At 52.6% G+C, this 22,172-nt stretch overlaps 1 protein-coding gene and 2 long non-coding RNA genes across 3 annotated transcripts in view; 1 reads left to right on the plus strand and 2 right to left on the minus strand.

Annotated features, from left to right (window-relative positions):
• The window catches only part of PLB1 (phospholipase B1), a 96,487-nt gene extending 79,483 nt beyond the window's left edge, over nt 1–17,004 (plus strand). Inside the window, exons 47-55 of the mRNA XM_059405366.1 lie at nt 2,238–2,289; nt 3,276–3,356; nt 4,906–4,971; nt 5,468–5,562; nt 6,776–6,857; nt 7,794–7,898; nt 8,579–8,674; nt 15,104–15,178; nt 16,616–17,004. Of these exons, the coding sequence (XP_059261349.1) occupies nt 2,238–2,289; nt 3,276–3,356; nt 4,906–4,971; nt 5,468–5,562; nt 6,776–6,857; nt 7,794–7,898; nt 8,579–8,674; nt 15,104–15,178; nt 16,616–16,819 (856 nt within the window). The 3' untranslated portion in view covers nt 16,820–17,004. The remainder of the gene's footprint in view (nt 1–2,237; nt 2,290–3,275; nt 3,357–4,905; nt 4,972–5,467; nt 5,563–6,775; nt 6,858–7,793; nt 7,899–8,578; nt 8,675–15,103; nt 15,179–16,615) is intronic.
• LOC132021244 (uncharacterized) lies at nt 1,140–7,920 on the minus strand. Its single transcript, XR_009405271.1, has 3 exons — nt 7,830–7,920; nt 1,979–2,114; nt 1,140–1,580 (listed from the first exon to the last, which is right to left on the minus strand). It is a non-coding gene; the product is annotated as an uncharacterized LOC132021244 (long non-coding RNA).
• The window catches only part of LOC132021245 (uncharacterized), a 32,496-nt gene continuing 18,315 nt past the window's right edge, over nt 7,992–22,172 (minus strand). The window contains exons 2-5 of the long non-coding RNA XR_009405272.1: nt 13,907–14,029; nt 11,302–11,464; nt 8,599–8,661; nt 7,992–8,073 (exon numbers count right to left, since the gene is read on the minus strand). This is a non-coding gene — a long non-coding RNA (uncharacterized LOC132021245). The remainder of the gene's footprint in view (nt 8,074–8,598; nt 8,662–11,301; nt 11,465–13,906; nt 14,030–22,172) is intronic.

Consider the following 22,172-nt stretch of genomic DNA (forward strand, 5'->3'; position numbering starts at 1 on the left):
CATGTGACCTTGGGCAAGTCACTCACTGTCTCAGTCTTGTTTCTTCATCTATAAATTGCGATAATAATGGTACCACCATCTCGGTGTTGGCATAAGAATTAAATGAGATTAACAAACCATGGAGAACACAGAGTATAGTATATAATACGTATGCCGCCCCCCAAAAGTTTACCATTATTAGGATATTTAGTTTCAAAGTTTTATTCAACCTCTAAATTGTCCTTGCATCTATCAATAAGCAAGAAGTCGAGGGAAGCCTGCGAAGGATTGAGCCTCAAGGTAGTTACTGAAAGATTCAAAACAATCAAAAGGTGAATTCCTTGCCTATTCAATGAGCTTGCTGTCTGGCTTAAGGATGCTAAACAAACAGGAAATAACTTTTGGAAAAAAAAAAGTTGCATATGGCAACATTGCAGACTGCAATGACTACTTTGGAGATGTACTAAAGAGAACAACGTGACGTGGGAGCTGGGCAACCCACATACAGGTGCAGACCCAGAGCAGGGGACCCCAGGACTCATCTCGTCTGATCTCCTCTTTTAAAAGATAAAGAAATTCGATCCTAGCAGGGTTCAGTAACTTGGGCGAGCTCACACGGCAAGTTAATCGCAGAGCTGGAGGAGAACCCAGGACCCCTAACTCCCAGAGCAGGGCTTTTCACGCTAGAGCTGGGAAAGGAAGCAGAAGGTGTGTGGATTAAGGTGCTCCGAGAGAAGACTCACAGGGTGGGTGGTGAGACTTGCTCTGAGCCTGAAGGGTGTGAAGAACGTGGCTGGGAAGAGGGGAGGAAGTGAGCGCTCCTAACTTCCCCTCACGCTCATGAGGGCTTAACCACCCATGATTTCCCCTGCTCATGTGTTGAGCCTACTGGAAGGTTGTAGACACGTTTAGGGTCCCCTTTACCCAGGACAGGCTTGCTTCCTCACTTTCCAATGTATTGTCTCAATAGCAATAATGTTTGGGCTGTGATCCCGGACATATAAATGAGACTCGTCCACGTGCCCAGCTCATCAGAGACGGGCAGAGATTTACAACACCCACCCCGTACCAGTTACTGCTTTTATGACTTATTCCCTGGAAGCCTCCATGGGCTGTGTCCCTTTGCCCACACAGCTTTTCATATACTTCTCTGTTTTTAAAAAGCAGCTTTATTGAAGTGTAATTACCATGCGGTTCACGGCACATATCTCAGGAATACAGTTTGATAAGCTTCGCGTGTGTCCCTAGCTGTTAAACGTCACTGGAATCCAGATGACACCCATCACACCTTTGGGTGTCCCTGTGTCCTTGGTAACCCCTCTCTCCCCCTCCGGGCTCCTCCCATCTCTACCCCAGCCCTGGGGCCCCAGGTAGCCTCTGACCTGCTTTCTATCTCTAGAGATCAGTTTTCCTTTTCCGGAATGTTATGTGGAATCCTACACTGGCTGCTCTTGTCTAACGTCTGTCACCCAGCAGGTCGTTTTGAGACGCACTCGTGTCGTCCAGATGGGCAGTTTGCTCATCCTTGCTGCTGGGCACACTTCCCTCCACCTGCTTCACTCTTAGCCACAGCATTCATTTTCCTTATCCGTGGTCGACATCTGGAAGATGCAGGGAAAAGTAATCCTGCTCGTTTCCTCCCCAACCTCCTGTGCCAGCAGGGGGAAAAAGCGAGGAGATGGGGAACGCTGTAGAAGCCCAGAGTAACTACAGAGAAGAAAAAAGGATTAAAGGAACCGAGAGTGGGATTTAGAAGTGAAGGTTAAGGAGTCGTGACGCCTGGAAAGAAGGCAGAAGGATAATTTAAGGCTGTGACTTTTTTCAAATATACAAAAGGTTATTTTTAAAACAGGCACCAGACTAAGATCTGAACAGGCAGGTCTTGCTTTGAAAGGGCCGAGGGGAATGTCGGGGACCATCTCTGGGGAAAGCTGATCGGATCCCTAGCACCTACCCCACCGCCCCCATCCCCTACCCCTGGTGGCCATGGAGGACCCACCCGTGCAGAAGGAGGGGGCTGGAGGCAGGCTAGCCCCTGGTGGGGTCTGCATCCATGTGGCTTCGAGGTCTGTGGCAGATCTTTGATTCTTCCTGGGTTGAGAGTTCTTGAGACTGAGAAAGCCTTTGGATACATTCTGAAAGAAAAAATTTTATATACATTTCTCTTCTCGAGTCCCCTGTGTCTCCAGGCCCAAATCTCTCGGCGTGTACCCTGGCTCGTCAGCCACCGCTTAGGTTCTTTTCTCTTCCCTGTCTAGGGACATGCCGACCCAGGCCCGGACCCTGTTGGAGCAGATGAAAAACCACCCTGTGAGTACAGGCCCTTGGGGCCACCCTGGAAGGCGGCGGTGGGGTGGGGGGGGAGGTCCTGCTGTCTGGAGCAGGCAGGAAGCTCCTCACTGTTTCAACCCCTGCTTGTCTATAAAGAGGGGCCAAACGAGCCCCAAGAAGTGGGCCTTACTACCACCGAGGCACCCTCTCTGCTGCCCGTTCCTGATCTGGGCTCTGGCACCCTCACCCCCAGGGCCCACCACAGGAGGGAGCAGAGCTGGCCTTGGCCTCTGGCATTTTCCCGCCTTACCCTAGAGCTGGCTTCACAGAGCCCGATTATGTAAACCCTGGGTTCTAAAAATAGGCTTCTCATTCCAATCCCTCCTCCTTCCCGCTCACCCGGCCCCTCTCAAACTTCTCACTGGCACTTTTTGAAATTCTCTGTGTCTTGGAATTGGAATTCAGAATTCAGCACCGGGCAGGACTCCTGTTATGGTGGTGGCTGAGCCAAGGCAGGCTCCTCGAGGGTCTCCCTAGCCCCCACCTCCCCTGTCCTCCAGGCCGGGCTCTTCCTCCAGTCCCCACCAGTCTCCTCTCCCTGGACCCAGGCCGGCAGAACTCTGGGTTTCTGCTTCTCTTTGCATCTTTTGGCCTCGGCTCCTTTGAAGGCCTTTTGGTCACGTTTCACAGGTGTGTGAATACACTCTGCGATGCCCTGCAGCTTTTTTAGGATTTATTAGGATTATCAGGAAAAAGAGTCCTCCTCCCCTGTGTGAGCAGACCCACACACACGTGCTCACACACAGTCCACTCTCTGAGGCTCCTTGCCAGGCACCAAGGTGAAGGTCAGGGAGGCTTCCCTTGGCATCTTCTCTCCATCAGGGTACAGAGAGGGTGAAAGGTGGGGGGTGGGGGGGGGGCAGGGGTAGGGGGGCTGCTGTCTGGCCTGGTGAGCATCCCCTGCATGTTCTCCCCCCTTTACTTCCCCCACCAAAGTTTAGACTCAGAGCCTTCTGTCCTTTCAGGAAATTGACCTTGAGAGTGACTGGAAGCTGATCACACTGTTCATTGGGAGCAATGACGTATGTCATTACTGCGAGAGTCCGGTAAGCCCCTGCCGGACCCCATGGGAGTCACGCTGGCCTGCTCTCCCAGACTCCCCAGCCTGCCCGGGCAGACCCGGGCCTTTCCCACTGCTGAGTGGCCCCTGGGACAGCAGCTGCATTAGTTCCCCGATTTCAGAATGATCTAGATGCGCCCACTTTTCAGGCCCTGCTCTCATGCCCACAAATATTGTTCTTTGGTATCGAAGGAGTAACCAGCAAGCCTCACCCTACCTGTGCTTGGAATCCCTACCCATTTGTTTATGGAGGTTGTTTGGGAGGGGGGGAGGACGTGCACAGGTGTGCGGGGGGAGGGGTGTTGAAACAGTGTCATCAACAAAGTTCGATAAAATTAAACCAGTCCCAGTAGGACAGCTTGCTGTCCCAATGACTTTGTGAGTGAACCAACCTCTCAGCCTGCCGACCTGGGAGCCCAGCCTGTTCCTGATGTGGTTTCTATGGGGAAATAGGTCCAGACGTCAAGTCTTTGGGGAGGTGTCACTTTGGGAATATGTCTTGTTCTATGTTGGGGAGGTCCCAGATTTTGTTTGGCCAGAAAAGAGCAGCTGCCGTAACGCAGACATCGTGGTAGAATGTCTGAAGTCACAGGTGGGGGAGGAAGCTCCTATCATTCCTCACAGCTCAGACCCTATACCGGATGCTGGATGGGAAGTACCCTCCCCCACAGAGGGGTTGGGTCTTCAGAGCCTCCTTCCCCTCCTCCCCTCCATCCTCCCCTTTCCCGAGGCAGAAGTGACTCAACCTCAGGGGCTTCAGTGCCACTGTGTCCTGGACTCAACAGGGTCCAGGAGGCCAGAAGAGACCCCCCCCCCCCCGAAAGCTGCCTTTGTCCCCTTGGTCCAGGAAAATGCCTCTTTTATCCCCAGAGGACCCGCCCTCAGATTTATACTCCTGAAAGCCTCTCTTTTCTGGAAGAGACCTGGAGGCCCCCACCAGGGTGAACTCAGGCCACGTGTAAGGAAGGGGCTAAATCCACTTCCCGGTGAGAAATGGGTCAGAGGAGGAGACTGTTGAACCGAGACAAAAAGATAGAAGCTAGGGGGAGGCAATGGGGCCAGCGTGGGCCACAGCCCAAAGCAAAGAGAGTGTGGTCTTCAGGGCACAGACATGGTTCAGAAGCCCGAGGCTGGTGACAGATGGGACCAGTGAAGGGGCAGGGACCAACTCGGTCACAGTCTGCCCTTGCATTTAAGATACTGTGGATCGGCTTTGGTGAGTGCTGTGAAGTGTGTAAACCTGGTGATTCACAGACCTGTACCCCCGGGGATAAAAATATATGTTTATAAAAAAATAAAAAATTTAAAAAAAAAAGGTACAGTGGATCGGGCTGGGGATTGTTCCTGCTGTCTAGTAGGGGTCAAAGGAAGACTTGTGTCTCCCAGCAACACGGGCTGGGCTCCTCAGCCTGTCCGGTACCATTCTAGCTCCTCTTACCACCAACCCCAGGCCCTCCGGTGCTGGGCACCAGACCACTGCCCTCCTCTCTGAGTAGAACCCAGGAGCTGACAAGAGCCCCCTTCTCTCTCCACAGGAGGCCAACTCAGCTGGGGAGTACATTCAGCATATCCAACAGGCCCTGGACATCTTCTATGAGGAGGTGGGGTAGAACAGCACCAGGTTTCTGGGCCCCATTCCCTGCCCGCAACCACTCTCCTCCCGCCCTGGGTACATCTAGGCAAGCGGTGTTCAGTGAAATGCATGCTGGATGGAGTCCCAAGGTGTGGGGGGAACACCTGCAGGGGAGGCCAAGGTGGGGGTGGGCTCCAGAATTTCCTCTGCAAGGGAAATGCTAACTGGAGCAGACTGTACTGTCTGGTGGCCAAGGGTTAGCCTTCGGAGCCAAAAGCGACTTGGGACAAGTGACTTCTGTCTCCGCTTCCCAAGCTATATAGGGGGCTATTAAAGAAGATCGAGAGAATACAAGCCACATCCCCCTCTTTGTGCCATAGTCTATTAGCAAAACAGGGGAGGAAGAAGTTAGATTGTTGATGAGCCCCTAGGTTCTTCTAGAAGTAACCAGCATCCCCCCAACACCAGGCTGGGAATTAACACAGCCCATCCTTCTGCCCCCCCACCCCCCCCACCCGCCACAGCTTCCAAGGGCTTTCATCAACGTGGTGGAGGTCATGGACTTGGCTGACCTACATCAGGGCCAAGGTGGAAAATGTGACCCACCCCTGACTGCTCAGTAAGTACACAGCCTAGGGCAAGGGCCCCTGGGGAGGACAAAACTCATAGACATTCTCCCAGGAGACTAGTGCAGGCTAAGCCAGACGATCCTGTCTCAAGGACAGACATCAGCAATCAGCCAGGGGCTTGAAAAACCGTTTGGAAACACCGCTAAGGTATTGAATGCCTACTGTAGGCGAGTCACTTTATTTCTCTGGACCCCAGTTTGCTTGGCTGTAAAGCAAGAAACACAGACCAAGAATCCTTAAGATGCCCAGTATGGTCTGTGATTCTAAACTCGTGATCGCTCGGAGTCTGAGAGGCAGCCCCAGGCAAGGAGCTTCCAAGACAGCAGCCCATCTGTATCTGGCTCTGCCCTTTAGGAGCTGTGGGACCGTGCACAAACGACATACCCTCTCTGGGCCTCATAGGTCTCATCTGTAAAATCTTGCAAAGTAGTAAGGTCTAGAAGAAATAAATGCATGTAATGTTCTTGGGCCCAGCAGGGCAGGATCTCAGTAAAGAGTAGCTCTTACAACATCTTGAAAGCCAGGCTTAGAGCTAAGGTCTGTTGAATAAAAGCCCAGTTTCTGTTGGGGGCTGGAATTATTAAAGCTCAGCCGTGACCCTGGCAGGAAGCTGCCATCCTCTCCGGCCAGAGGGTCACCCAGACTTCCTGTGACAATTGCTCTTCGAGAAGAGATTCCACAGGGGGCCTTGGAGTCCTAGCTGGGGTCACATGGGTTTGCTGGCAGGGTGACAGCTGCTTCCCATTCTTGTTGGGCTCTGGGTGGAAGAGCTGGGACCCGTGAAGGGCTCCTCCAGAATCTTCAGGCCTCCCATTCTCCCCTGTCCGTGTGTCTCTAATGGGTTGAGCCTCTTCAGCTTCCCAAGAGACTCCCCACTCTGGAGTCCTGGCAGCAAGTCCTAAGCCACTGGAGGTGGCGCTGAAGGTCTCGGAAATGGGAAGACGAAAGACAAGGTTGCCACAGCGGTCTTTCCGAAACACCAGCCCTTTCCTCGGGCTGGGGCCGGAGCAGCCACGGGGGTCAAGGGGACCCAGATGTCAGGGGCCAACTCTGCCACCTTCTCTTTAAACGAGCACCTGCTACACCGTAATTCAGGGGCACAAGGGCTGTGACCTGGGCCCAGGAGTCACCTAGACTGTGATGGGGGGGGGCACCTGTGTGTGTTGGGGGGCAGCAGTCAGCCACCTGGGCGCCTCTCCACAGGAGCAACTGTACCTGCCTCAGGCGCTCCCAGGACAATTCGCTGGAGCTGCAAGAACTGAAGCAAGTGAACTGGAACTTCCAGGTGAAGCTGCCCCCCACCCCCACCCCCCGTCCCAGCCGGGGACCCCCTCCACTCCCAGAGAGCAGGGGTTGCGGAGAGCAAGGCTGCTCCTTGAAGGCAGATCGCAGCCCCTGAGACATTTCTCCAGGGGAAAAGGACACCAGCTGGGGAGGGAGGAAGCCCTGCCTCCCAACCCCGGGGGACTGGAGTGGATCCCAATGTGCCTGGCGCCATCCCTCCCCCAGAGGAGGGAGGGGAAGTGTCTACGGCCCTGCTGGGCTCCGCCACCCCCACTCACCCACTGGCCTCAGAACACAAGGCTTAGCCCAGCTCAGCGGACAACTCAGTGCCTGCCTCTGCTCACGCTGTCCCCTCTTGACGTGCCCTCCTCAGCCCATCTGCAACTGCTCCCCCTCACACATGGGGCAGGCCTTCTCGCCTCTTCTGACAAGCCTCCCCTGACGAAATTTGACCCTCTGGTATCTCTCCATATCGGCTTCCATCTACCTTCATGAACCCTGAACGCTCTAGAAGGTTCTGGTGGTTTTTTCTACATCCAGGCTCATGTTTCAAGATGGATTGTTAGCTCCTTGAGGAGAAGCATATCTAACCCCTGGACATGGACCTTCATCCCCCAAGTGCACAGGCGTTTCGGGGAGCTGGTGTTGAGAACCCCGGGTTCTCATTCAGTCTTTATGCCGTGAGGCGAGAGGAGGCCCTTTGAGGCCTTCGTAGCCTGTTCAGAGGCCCCAACCCGACCTCACAGAGACTTCAGGCTGCAGTGCGCTCATGTCTGGGTGCAGGCGATGTGAGAGGAGGCATGAGCACTGGAGAATCCCCTGGAGTCACCTCTGGCTGGGGAGGGGGTCCCCATCACCGCCAACCTGAGGCGGCAGGACGAGAGCTCGTCTGGCCAGCCCTGCCAGGAGGGTTGAGGAAGCTCTCCCCCCTCCACAGAGCGGCATCTCCAGGCTGTCTTATGGGTCCCGGTACCTGCAGCGGGAAGACTTCGCCGTGGTGGTGCAGCCTTTCTTCCAAAACACTCTCGTCCCCCTCAACAGCGTAAGCGGTGGGCACGTCTGGGAGGCACGTGTAGAGGGGCTCTTCTTCGGTGATGTACATCCTTCTACGCCTGAGCTTTTCCTGGCCAGATGCCTCCAAGAGGGCTCCTAAGATTTTGCTTTTTCTGTTTTTCCCTTTTTTTTTTTTTTTTAAGTATGATTGGAACTTAGATATACTTGGAAAGAAAAGGAGAAAATTATCAGTGATCGCAGCCCTGGCCCTGCTATTTTCTAGTTTGGGGTAGAATGGAAAGCTTCCTAAATTTTTTTTTTCATCTATTAGGGCAAGGATGTGGAAGGAAAAGGGATGGACAGTGGGAGGTTACAATTCAGCTCTCTCTCTTTTTAAAAAGATTTTATTTATTCATTTGAGAGAGAGACAGGGTACAAGCAAGGGGAGCAGCAGGCAGAGGGAGAGGGAGAAGCAGGCTCCCAGCTCAGTAGGAGCTCAGTCTCAGGACCTGGAGATCATGACCTGAGCCGAAGGCAAACATTTAGCTGTCTGAGCCACCCAGGCACCCCAATTCGGCTCTTTTTAAATGTTCCAAAATTGGAGAGTTTCTCCATCTGTCTCTGAGCTAGGTGGCAGCAGAGTTGAAAGGAATGATGCCCAGGTCACCTGCAGGGGTGGGAGGCGGTACCTTTCTCCCCAGGAACTAATCCCTTTGCCTTTGGTCCCAGAGAGGGGACACTGACCTCACCTTCTTCTCCGAGGACTGTTTCCACTTCTCAGAACGTGGTCATGCCGAGATGGCCATCGCACTCTGGAACAACATGGTGAGTGCCTGACCGCCCCATGGGCTGTGCCAAAGGGGGCCCCAAGGAGCTTTGACTATTGCCCAAAATAAAAGACCTACTGGCATAAATAGCTCCTTTCTCCCCAAAGCTCAAAATGGTGGCACAACTTCTTTGTCCTCATGGTTTCGATTATTGGAGAAATTTCCCAGTACTGGGGGGCTGGGGGGGATACATAATTTTGTAATCAGATAAACAGGATGAAATCAGCTTCAACCCCTTACTCTGCGGACCCTGGGCAAGTGTTCTCTCTTTGGTCCTCTGTATCAATATCCATAAAAAACAATGACAATGACACAGATCTCAGAAAATTAAGGTAGCATATGCTCAGCATCCAACACAATCATTAGCATTCAGAGAATCCCAGCCCCCATTACCCTAGTCTCAACACATTTCCTGATGATTATTTCAGCATCAAAAAGAAAAGAGCCACCCGCGTATATCCCCAGGCTGTCACCTATTCCAGTCCTTTCTTAGGGGAAGATGGGGACCTCAGGAAATGCACATATGGCTGAGGGGCCCCAGGGCCTCCTGGCCTTGTGCCTTAGCTCTCAGGGCTGGCCACTCCTCTGCAGCCTGGTCTGCTGGCACAGAACTTGACCAGTAACCCCAGTAGCCATATCCTGTTGCGCAGAGCAAAATGAAATGCCTTTCCAATCCAGTGGCTTCTTTTGATCTTGGTTCAGCGGGTAACTCAATCCCCACCCTAACCTGCATTCCCCCATTTCTCCCATGGTGACTAAACAAATCCACACTCTTGCTTTTACTGCAGTTTCGGGCAGGCTGCCTCTCTGCCAGGATTCCCCTGTGCGAATATTCCCACACCTGCCGCCTCACCCAGCATGCCCAGCACCGCCTTCCCCTTAGGCACACCCCCCCTCCCCCAGCAGCATGCCGGAAGTTTCCATCCTTGGCCCCAACCTTGGCCCCGTTAATCACAGACTCAGCCTTCCTTCTTCCTTTGTTTCCCTGCTGTTGACACCACACTCTGCCCACTCCTAAAGGTTTTGTCTCACTCTGTCAGCCCAGGACTCGGAACCACAGTCAAAACACCACTGAATTCCCTCCCACCCAATCTCCACGGGAATCTTGTTCAAAGTTTGCACAATGTAATTCCTGAGAACAATTTTGAAGTCCAGTTTTCCTTTACAGAAGGAGTCCCATAACTTCATTCCTTTTAAATCCCCCCCCCCAAAAAAAAGAGTGGGTATCTGTGCACAGTCCCATTTGTCCCCCTGAGATCTCAGGGGAATCCACAGATTCTGAGATGCGCCACGAATGCCACTGCACCTTTCCTTCCCAGCATTTCCATCCGGGGATGGGAGGTCTTCCTACCTGGGGGCACTGCCAGCCTGCATAACGCCCAGGTGCTCTGGGAGCTCTCTGGGGCACGATGGCCCGATCGAGGACCTGAACACTATCAGGCCTGTTGGTCTCTTTCTGCAGGGATTACCACCACAGTTCTGGTCTCCTCTTCCAAAGCAGCTCAGTTGTTCTCCCCACTGACCCAGGAGAGAAGGCTTGTTATACATAAAGGCAAGTGGGAGGGGATTAGGTAGGAAAGCAAAAGGTGGGTGCTGCCATGGAGCCATCCTGGTGACAGCACGGGTCTGTCCAGGGCTCCCAGCCACTGCTGTCCTAGCCCTGCCCCTAAGTTTCAAAAAACAAAGCAAAACTACTCTGAAATCATCTAAGAGTGTCTTGTCCTGTGCTGTATCATTTGGGGAACTAATTATATAGTGCTGTGTTTTCATCCCAAACCATCTCAGATACAAACCCATTACCTCATGCCATCTTCTCAGATCACCTCCTTCTGGTGATCCCTAGGGCGACATATATAATAGGCCTCTAGAAGTGGAGAAGACCTGGCAGGTCATCTGGCCAGAAGGCTCTGTAACTAGCATACAGGGGGAGGAAGCACTTCACGCGGGAGCACGTAGGAGCACCAGTTCACAGCCGAGCAGGGACCAGAACCCATGTCAAATCCTTCCTAGTGTCCTGGCCACGGCACCAGCGGGCCTCCCTGCCCCCAACCGGGTCAGCACATATGTAACCAGTGAATTCACGTCTCACTCTGCGAGTCCGATGACATAGCGTCTGCAGCCTTTGGCCGACGCTCACGGGCTACCCCGCTGCGGCAACAGACACACTTTCAGCCCATTCCATCTCCTGTCCCTCCACTGAACAGATCATGCCTCCTCCGGAGACCTTGGCAAAGCCAAAGCCGGGAACACCAGTAGCACGAGGAAGCATTTTCCTCTTCCTTTTTCCTTCTTTCATCTTCTTGCAGTTTTTCCTTCTTTTTTCTGACACTATTCCCCCACGGCCGCCTGCTCCCCCTTCCCTAGAAATCTTGCTGTCCTCCAATGTTTGCATCTCCCCGGGTGCTGGGTGACCACACGAGCCTCCCACCTGGTATCCCTGGTGCTGGGATGACCACCACTGGTAGAACAGCAATGCTCAGCTTGGCCAGAGGTTAAAATAACCTGGGGACTAGGAATACTGGCAGCCAGTTTGGCCTACCCACAGAGGCTGAACATCTGGGTTCCCTGTGACCCAGCGATCCTGTCCCTATGTGTATCCCCAGCAGAAACATATCGTGGACTCACCAAAAGATGCACAGGAACATTTTCCCAGCAACACCATTCATATTCCCCAGGCAGGAAGCTCCCCAGATGTGCACCAATAGAATGGGTGATCAAAATGTAGCACGTTCATACCACGGATGCCTCACAGCACGAAGACGCAAACGTCAGCCGCAGGCAGCCATGTCTGTGAATTTCAAAAACGAGCAAATTAATACCGAGTCTTTGGGCGGGGGTGGGAGGGGGTAAGTATAGTCCTGGAAGAGAGTCAGCGGGGGGAAGCTCCTGAGTGCTGGTCACGTTCTATACCTCAATCTGCACGCTGGTTACAGGAGTTCATTCATTTACACCATTTATCAGCTGTTCACCTGTGATTTTTATTTGTTTCTATACGTATACTTGAAAACAATAACTCAAACAAAACACCAGTGCCTGGACCTCATCCCCAGACATTCTGGATTAGTCTGGGGTGACACCTGGGGTCAGCAGGTTTCAGAGGCTCCCGGGTGATATTTTCCAAGGCTCGCAAACCACGGACTTATAAACTCTGCCACAGGGCAGCCGCAGGAATCTGTGTAAATGAAAATCTGACCCAGCTTCCAAGGCTTGCCCCTCCGTGAAGGGAAAGGCCTGGCCCTTTAGCACAGCACACGAGGCCTTTGGACGCTTGGCCCCCGTTAACCTCTGCAGCAGTCACTCCCGCCCCCCGCTGATGGGCAGTTGGGCAGTCTGGTAAGGACTGCAGTTTCCTGCGCCACCCACGGTATCTCACGTCTCTGTGTGTCGGCTCTTGCTCATCCCCTTACTGGGGACTGCCCTTCCAGCCGCCTTCTCCTGAGTAACTCGTGGCCACCACAACACTAAACTCAGGTGCCACCTCCTACAGGAAGCCTTCCCTGAATCCCCAGAACAGATTAGAGGCTGCCCCAGCCCTGCTATTCACCACATCCTTGTTATCTGCAGGATCTGGCTTAGGAGAGGGGGGGTTCTGGGGAAAACAACTTCATTTTCTGTGACCAGCCCCAGGCCTTCTTGCCTGCGCTGCTCGGCTCAGGATTCTGGGACTCTGGTTCATCCACGCATTCCCTCAACAACTATTTATTGACCATCACTCCGCCATGGGGACTGCCCCAGGCGCTGGGGAAAAGGACATCCTTGCACTCGTGGGGAAAAAGGACGGACAAAACCCAACAAATCACTACGACTTTCTGACCCCAGTCAGGGCGTGAAAGAAAGAGAAGGAAAAGCCAGGTGATGTGACAGAGCAATGGTGGGGGGAGAGGGAGGTGTCCTGATGAGTGACCTGTGAGCAGAGAGCTGAATGTCAAGAGGCTGCCAGGCAAGCAGAGGTCTAGGGCCAGGGTGTTCCAGGCAGAGGAAACAGGACCTGTGCGGGCCCGGAGTCAGGAATGAGTGTGAAGTGTCTGAGTGGCAGAAGGGCCAGTGTGACAAGGTCAGAGGGAGGTGAACAAGGTCAGAGAGGTGAGTGAGAGCAGGGCCAGCTCCTTGGATGGCTTCCAACAGGGGAGCCAGAGGATCTGGTTTGCCCTCTGGCTGCAGGATAGCCCTGTCCTAGAGGGAAGGAAGAGGGGAATTAGACCCAGAGCCCAGGTGAGAAATGGAGGTGGATGGGCCCAGCATGATGACAGTGGAGAAGGAGAGAAGGGGTCAGATTTGAGATCCGTTTTGGACTAGCAGGTGGAGGAGGTTAGAAAACAAAGACCAGAGGGAGGCGAGTGGGGGGTGGGGCGCCGGGTGGAACAGGTGATGGGATTAAAGACCACTTGCTGCGGGCGATGAGCTCCCGCCTGGTGCCCTATGGAAGCGTAGAATCACTATATAGTACACCTGAAACTAACATTCCACTGTATATTAACTGGAACTTAAAATTCAGACAAAAGGAACAAAAGAGGACTCTTCCATTTGGGGTCAAGGAAATTGGGTAGATGATTGAGGTGTTGGAAAGACATAAGCTTGAGGAGAAAAAAAAAAAAAATCAGAAGTTCTCTTCTGGCCACGGTAAGTGTGAAGCACCTTCTGGAAATCCACTTGGAGGCACCAAAAGTAAAGCAGTTGAATCTAGGAATCTGGAGCTCAGGGACAGGGTCAGGAATAGAGATTTAGGAAAAAATGTGGAGGTCGTTCATGAGAGGGGTATTTGAGGCCAAGGGGTTGATTAGGTGTTCCTAGAGAAGAGTAGGTGGGAAGCAGCGGGGACAAACCACCAAGCCCCAGGGCTTTCATTCCAACTTCTGACCCCAGTGACAGATGAGAATGGGGGAATGGGAGAGATGAGTGCCCTGTTCCAGGAGTCCAGACGGACAAGTGTTTTAAGAGGGAGGCATCAACTCTGACAAATGTTGATGAAAAGTTCAGCAAGATGAAGATGACAAAGTGATCATTGGGTCTGGTGTCCTCCAGGTCATGGCGACCTTGACCACAACATCAGTCTAGTGGTGGAGAATGAAGTCTGACGGGAGTGAGCCTTGGAACAGGAGGTCAGGAAGTATAGCCAGTGCCCACAAATGAGTCTTCCTAGAGGCACAGGGAGGGGTGGTGAAGGTAGCTGGAGGGGGAGCCAGGAGTAAGGGAGAGATTGATGCTGTCCTCAAACCCACAGGATCCTTACCTTCCCTTGTGCCAGTTAGTTTCCAGGTTGCTGGAATGTCAGGGAATCAACCAACCTGATCTTGAGCATCTATACGGTCGCTCGATGGTCATTCCATTCCAAGAAGCTTGTGCTTCCTCAGCTCTAAGTACATAGAAATGACACATAAGTAAACCACCTCCTGCTTGTCATCATGTCATCTTCTCATCTGATCCTCACAACAGCCAAATATGGGTGGTCCGGGCAGCTCGGGAGCCTGCCTCAGGCCACACAGCTCTCAGCAGCAACAGAGCAAGGAGCCCAGGGGCTGTGTCTGCGGTGCTTGGTCAGACACCGTGGGGGTCTCTCTTGGAACAGAGCAGCTGTAGGACAACAGAAAGCAAGATCACAGGCCAGGTGGGGTCATTAGCAGGCATAGCATCCTTTCAACTCCCTTGTAGGCTGTAGCTGGGGGTCAGGAGCTGAGGGTCTCAGGTCCGGGCAGGGAAGCAGATGCCAAGGGCAGAGGCTGTACAGTCAGGATCTACAAATAGGCGAGAGCACCAGGGGCCCATCCTTCTCTGTGCGGGCGGCATGTCAGGGAACATGCTGTTGGCTAAAGATGGTGGGAAAGAGGGTACACCAGCTTCTAGCTCATTCTCCGAGGGTCTCAGGACTAAAAGAATTAAGCAGAACCTCTCAGAACAACACTTGGTGAGATATTGCAAGTAAATCTCTACATCTGTGTGAAAAACATACAAAGTAGCTCAAGTGAGAAACTTCAATTTCTTGAGGTTGACAAATCAAGGACAATAACTTAGATGTTTTTAAAATTTCTCTGAAACCGACCAGCCCCATACACTTGAAGTTGGTAAATAGGATTATCACTATTTTATAAAGTTGTAAGTGCGGGGTGGGTGTGATCCCAGCCATCAGAAGGGAAGCAGGAAGTGGAGGTTCTGGGCCAGGCCCTCGCACACACTCTCCATGCTGGGACCCATCAGTCCTCCTTGGACAAGCCTGGGGGCAGACGCAAGGTCCTGCCCTGCCTGATGGACTCTGACCTGCGCCTCCTGAGACAGAAGTCGGGTCCAGCTCTGGCCCAGGGCAGCGGGGGTCTGCTGAGGATGTTGAATTTATTGCTGGTGTTAACTCATGCTGGCAGAGGGAGGGAGTCTGTTGGAGATCAGATCTCAGCCCACCATGGAGGAAATCACGGTTTTTCCTTTCTCTCTCCAGCTGGAGCCAGTGGGCCAGAAGACAACCTCCAACAACTTCACCCACAGCCGAACCAAACTCAAGTGCCCCTCTCCTGTGAGTCAATGTCCTAACACCCTGCCTGTCGTCTCCGGTGTGAAACACATGCTTGGGGGGGCTGGGGTGGTCCCTCAAACCAGGAGGAACCAAGGAGGTCCCTGGGAGCTGTATTATCGCTCACCTTCATTCCCTGCCACCATTCTCCAATCTCACCACTCCTCCTGGTCCCTGAGACTTGGCGGCTCCCCAGGCCATGGGAGGGAGGAAGCATCCGTTCCCATGCAGGGGAGCTCAGGGGAGGTGAATGCGGGGGCAGTGGTCAGGTTGGGCCGTACAGGGAGAAATTAGACTCCATGCCTGTTCTGGGGACCTGTGCGCCTCTTCCTCCCTTCCTGCACATTCTCTCTTCCCCAACTGCCCTCACCTGGACAGCTGACCACGCTGCTAACACGACCCCCCCAGCTCTTCCCTCCCTTCCCTGTCCAGCCTGTCCCTGCTGCCAGGCACCGTGCAGCTTACACGGAAAGTCACTCCAGGCCACTGGAAACCCTTCCCTGGTCCCAGCTGCATCCTGGAGTGTCCAGAGGGGAGGCCCAGCTTCCTCTAGGGCCTTAGACATGCTGTGCTCCTGGAGACAGGGTCGGCTCCCCAGACACGGCCTGCCGTTGCCAGGTCTGTGCCTTCTGGAGGGTCGTCCCCATCTCTGCCTACCAGAGATCGCCACATCCTTCAAGGCTCAGAGGCGCCCCTCTACCCCGGGGCTACTGTTGCCTTCCCTCAGCCTACTGCTGCCGCCTCCGAACACACCTGTGTTGGTCTCTTTTCTGTTTGCACCTCTCAAAAGACACAGCCCAGGCTCCTTTGTGATGCGATTGTTTCTGAACATGGCCTATCGGGCGACAGTGAGAACAGTCACATCTTAGTCCTTTGGCACATCTCTCAGCTCCCACACAGGGATCCACACTCATGTTCACAGAGGAAGGAGAATCGAGGGAGGCAGGCCCGAAGGTGTGCTCTCTGGGCCCTCCTCACGCTCCGTTCTCTAACCCGCCCCAGGACCAGCTGTCCTTCCACACCCACTGTTGTCCCTGCTCCTGAGCACTCCTGAGGTTGGGGGATGGGGACAGCTGTCCAGTGGTGGCCTAGAGAAGACAGAGGCAGGGGCTCTGCAGCCTGGAGGTATCTCCAGGCTATCTTCCTTAGGTTGTCTGTCCATTCCCAGTCTTTCAAAATCAGGTTGACAGGAGAGGGGACGCTGGTGAGAAACTGAAAGGAAGTGAAAGCGGGCTATTGGCCACTTTGGAGACCCATCCTCATTCCGAAGGTCTGGGCACAGTGTAGAGGAAGAAGTCTGACAAACAGGGACGGACTGTGAAAACGTGCTGTGTTAGGGCACCATCGCCAGGATAGGGACCACACAAGCCTAAGGTGAGCCAATGGATGGTTTTGTGAGGCCCTTAATCCCTCTTAACCTCTCCTCCTCCTCCTTCACAGGAGAGCCCTTACCTCCACACCCTGAGGAACAGTCAGCTCCTCCAAGACCGGTCTGAAGCAGGCCCCAACGCACTGTCCTGGGCTGTGCCCGTGGCAGCAGGAGGCGGCCTCGTCCTTGGGGTTGGCACCATGATGGTCTGGAGAGCCGTAAGAGGTCGCCAGCAGGAAAATCCTCCAATAAGTATGAACACGATGAGCTTCTAGGCCTCCCGCCACGTGGAGGTGCTCCTCTTAAATTCCCAGCCACGATCCTCACCAGCCCTCTACCTCAGCCACCTTGGCCACCACAGAGAGCATTTGCTCCAACATCCGGTGACACTGGAAACCAAAGGGACAGTCACAACTCCTTGGGGCCTGGGGCCTACGCTCCTGAAATTGCCAAATTTAAATAAAAGCCAAAGCCGTTCTATTCTTGGGTAAGCCTGCTTGAAGCGCTCGATTTTCACTGGTGGTGCGACACAGGTGTGGGAGCTGGAGGCTTTTGTGTCGTCTTAGCCAGAGCTGCCCGAGTGATGGCCAACAAGAGCACAGAGCGGCCTCAGTCAGGCTCTAGCCTGGCACCCGAGGAGCCGATCCTCAGTCACCAAACCCACTATTTAAGAGTTAGGGAAAATGGTGGCCACGAGGTGGTGGCTGGAATATGGGATCTGGCTGACCACCCTGCAGGCTCTATCCAGCACCTATAGCTTTCCTGCGGCTGTTTTATACCCAGGACAATGTGGAGGTTCGTGGGACTTCCAAGGCTGTGCATGTCACAGCCTGGCTGAGAAGACAGATTTCTCCAAAGAAACAAGAAACTCTATGACATGGAGTAATTCTGTTCCAGTGCATTGATAGGTAAATGTGTCCAATCGCTCTGAGAATAGGACAAGTTCCTTGAGCAAAGTTAGCTGGAAGAGAGAAATTTTGAAATGTCCAGAAAAAAAGATTGGGACATGAATACTTCATTTATCCACAACCTGATTTTCTCAGAGCGCTAACTTCAGGAAAGAATTCCTCTCTCTACACCACCAGAATCTGGAACACGCTAGGGTGAGTGCAGAAATACAGGCTACATTCACTGAACAAGGGCACAAGGCCCGGAGCTGGATGTCTTATGCAGATTCTCTCTCCTTTTGTGCAAAATCCCAGGAAAGGAGTGAGGAACAACAGACGCCTTAGTTGTGCAACATTGTGAATGCACAAAATGCCACCAAATTGTTCCCTCTAAACTGGTGAATTGTAGGTCCTATGAGTTTAGCCTCCACAAAAAACAAAAGAGAATCCCCATTATCATCAGTATTTAAATGACCTCTCTGATCCCAAAGCTTGGGATGACAAAGAATGGGAGTTAGAAAACCCAGACATACCCCTTGAATGTGTGGCCTTCAGAGCAAACCCCATCAGCAGCCAGAGCCCCAGTTTCTCGGATATCTCATCTATAAACTAGAATCACAGTACTCATTTTGCATGCCTCACAGCACTGCTGGAAAACAAACAGCTACAAAAACGCTCAGCAACTCTAAAATACTGTGCACATAAAGGGGGACTGGTTTCTCCTTCGTGAAGAGTGGAGATAGGATCTAGGCTGTCAAGGAAGTGCAAAGGTCCAGAGATGGGTTTGGGAATTGGGCAGGACTGTACCAATGAAGATTGCCTACCTGCCTTCCATCATCTTATCTCTTTGGCAAGCAAAATAGGAGTCCCCAAAGAACCAGATCCAGATCCAGTGTTCCTCTGGGCTTCAAGTTCTGTTTTGTACTTCAGGAACAGCATACCTACCCCCCATTTCTTCCCATGGATCAAAATACATAGTGACTGAATCACACATGTCCTAAAGACCCACCGTATCCCACCTTGGGCTCCTGGTAAGCCACAGTTAACAGCAAAGATAACCCACTAGTTCCAAGAGTCTAAGGCCTTTTTCTTATTCCTCAAGTTTTCATTTCTCCAATAGCTCCCACCTCAAAAAATCCTGGAGTTCATCCTCACTTGGGTTGGAATTTTTGCATACTTCCTGAGTAATCCAGGAGCCCCCCAGTCTGAAAAATTAAGGGAAAAAAAGGGGGGAGTCCCAGCCTGGTGACCAAGGAAACCCTAGGCAGAAACCAAGAGATACAAGCATAAGCCAGGCCCTGAATTCCCCCTAAATACATACTAAAAAGCCAAAATTTTTTAAATATATGAGAGTCGTTACTTGTAGCCAGTGGTAATATATCTACATTGGATCTGTGCCGTGTTCTTCCCCATGAGAAAAAGGTCAGTCTAATTGGGGGACACCCAGAGCCGTGCCATGAATGCAGCCACCAAATCCTGAGAACACTATGCCCCATGGTGATCTCCACAGAGGGTTTTGAATTCAAAAGAGATCAGTGTGGATTAAACTCGGTCAAAAGCCTTCTTCATAAAGGACATGGAAGCTTGAGCTCTGAAGGATGCGAGAGGACTTGGTCAGAGGCTGCCGAGAATGGGTTTGTTGTTGAGACTAGGCAAACTCCATCTATGTGGAGAGGCAAACGAGCATGGCGGGCACAGGGGACAATGAGCAGCCGGAAAAACAAGATGGCGGAGCCAGACACAGCTGATTTAGGGAACCCCATGGAGAGGGCAAGGTGTTCATAGTGACCCAATGGTTGCAATGGTTGCATTATCAGGCTGCATTTGGATTTGTACGAAAGAGTAATACAGAGAAAAATAATACCAGTAAAAACCGACAACGTGCTAATACTAGGACACCACGGCCCACAGTAATTAAACCGCTTGTCCCTATTATCCGCTTTTCACAGAGAAAACCCAGACTCAGGGAAGGACTAACTGGCCCAGAATTATACTCACATTACATAGTGACCTTGCTTGAGCACTATTCTTTATTTTTTTTTTTTTTAAAGATTTTATTTATTTATTTGACAGAGAGAAATCACAAGTAGATGGAGAGGCAGGCAGAGAGAGAGAGAGAGGGAAGCAGGCTCCCCGCTGAGCAGGGAGCCCAATGTGGGACTCGATCTCAGGACTCTGAGATCATGACCTGAGCCGAAGGCAGCGGCTTAACCCACTGAGCCACCCAGGTGCCCGAGCACTATTCTTTAAATTGAATTTACATGCACTTCAAACTTTTTCTACATATATATTTCATATTTTTAAGTTAAAAAAAAAGTTGAAGAAGAGGTTTTATACAAGAACCGAGCTAAATTTAGTTGCCTAATGCATTCAGTGACCGGTTGAAGGGAGCGGTCTTAGGCTCTCAAGCCCAACGATATGCCCAGCAAAAATTCCCACTTTCTGAGCCAAGGTGCAAAGGCTGTTCCCAAGGGTCATGTACAGAACTTGGATGGTTATTCATCACAAAGTGGCCGCAGCAAAGGAAGCATAAGTCAAAGGTGACTTAAGAAAAAAGAACCACCTCAGGGCACGCCCCAGATCCAGCTGGCCACGGAGCTAGACTCCCAGGGGCATCTCAACACCAAGAGCTCACCCGGCTGCAGCAAAGGGGGGCCGGCAGCTCAAGGGCACACATCCTGGACCTCTGTGCAACTCTGGTGGCTCACACTGGGATATGCCAAGGGCATGTGTGTCCTCCCAGAAAGGCCCCGAGTCCACCCCCATGAGGTCCCAGCTGCACCACCCAGCGACATCAGAGGGCTCTCGAGGGGTGCTGGTTGGGGAAGCGGAGGCAGGTGAGGGGAAGAAAGGGACGAGGAGGACAGGGAAGGAGAGAACAGAGGCTTCCCCTAAATAGGTTCCTCGAGGAAGGTGCTTCCAGCATTTGAATTTCATTCTCCGGTGACAGCCTCAAGCACAGCCAGGCTTGGGGACTGAGGAGTCCACACAAAGCGGCGAGTAGGAGAGCGGGAGGTCAGACCGAGAGCAAGATGGAACCTAATCCTGGATTGTTAAGAACAACTCTCATTCTTAGCTGTAATCGAACAGTGAGAATGGCTACTTTAAAAGGTCGTTTGTGGAGGAAATGAGAAAACGTTATACGAAAAGGGTCTGATGGAGGAGGGCTTGAGACGTGGAGCTGTCATGACTCTCCGATCCGGGGATTACCCCAAGGGAGGCCTGCCCGTGAGTCCTACTCTCCCCGTCCTGGGCAGCACACGGCCCACTCTGGTTCTCCATACGTTCTCCACCTGAGCCTAGAAGAAAAGGCCTGGCCTCCAGGCGAAGGCTCAGGCTCAAGCTGGCCCCAAAGGGGAGACCCCCTCCCTTGGTAAAAGAACAGAGGCTAGAGCCCTGGGTCCCACACTCCAAGGGGAGCAAGGCCGCCACAGGGCAGGCCTCAGACAGCTCCTTTCTGAACATTATTTTTTTTTTAATTTTTTATTTTTTATAAACATATATTTTTATCCCCAGGGGTACAGGTCTGTGAATCGCCAGGTTTACATACTTTACAGCACTCACCAAAGCACATACCCTCCCCAATGTCCATAACCCCACCCCCCCTTCTCCCAACTCCCCTCCCCCCAGCAACCCTCAGTTTGTTTTGTGAGATTAAGAGTAACTTATGGTTTGTCTCCCCTTTCTGAACATTATTAAATTCAATTTTAACTTGTCGGTCTTAATGGATATTCCAAAGGCCTGTGAAAGAGGCCGACAGTACAGTCTCCTCTTAAGTGCTATCATCTTGGGTTGGCCCTGAACTTGGGGAAGATCCCAGGATCCAGGTAAAAGGGGAGCAGGCTCTCACGACCGGTTCCTAAATCCCCTGGGGGGCAGGGGTCTTCTCTGCTCACTCCATCCTATTACAGAGTCCCCTGGCAAAGTCCAGTTTTAGATTAAGTTTATTTCAAACCTCTACTGCAAATGGCAGCAGCAGCTGGAACAAGTCCCCCAAGCCAGTCCTCCCCAGAACGACCCCATCCCGACCTAGACACATCGCTGGCTACGTTTTTCATGGTGTCCAGGACAAAATTAAAATACGGAGCCCCTTGTTGAAAAATTAAGAATGTTAAGATTGTGACAGAGCATGAAGAGCCGCATGGGGCTCTTCTGGTAACGGGGTCCTCTGTGACTCACGGGTCACAGGCTCACAAACCTGTCCCCACCCCTAGCCCATGTAGTCCTTTGTGCTTCCCAAGCCAGAGTGACAAGCCATCACCGCACCCATGTCGCCTGTCGGGGAGTTGGGGGAAAGAAGGCGGCCAAGGGGTGTCAACCACCCTGGGGCCCTGTGGCAGACCAGACCAGATCCTGCACAAAGGGAGGCCTGCAAGGCGGCTTGGTTTTTTTCCACTTGATAGAAAAATAGCTCAGAGCCTATCTCCTGTGACCAGCAGATCGATGATAACGTCATTATAGGTGGAGGCTCCATTTTGACCTTTTTTCCGGTTCTATTTGTGTAACTCATTTTACACAGCAGGGGACATGCTCAGGATCTCTTTGGGTCTGAAATCCCCTGGGGAGTTACAAGAACATAAGCAGTTTCCTGAATTGTCCCCAGGGCAGTCTTCCTTCTAGAAGGCCACGGGGGGCACCCGTGACGCCAGCGCCAGCCCGGGGCAGGCTCCCTCTCCTCCGGCTGCTGTGAGAGTTTGGGGAGGGGCCCAGTGCCAAGCCCAGAACAGCACCAGGGAGAGCG

This window comes from Mustela nigripes, chromosome 7 (genome assembly GCF_022355385.1).
Source record: "Mustela nigripes isolate SB6536 chromosome 7, MUSNIG.SB6536, whole genome shotgun sequence".
NCBI classification, from domain to species: domain Eukaryota; kingdom Metazoa; phylum Chordata; class Mammalia; order Carnivora; family Mustelidae; genus Mustela; species Mustela nigripes.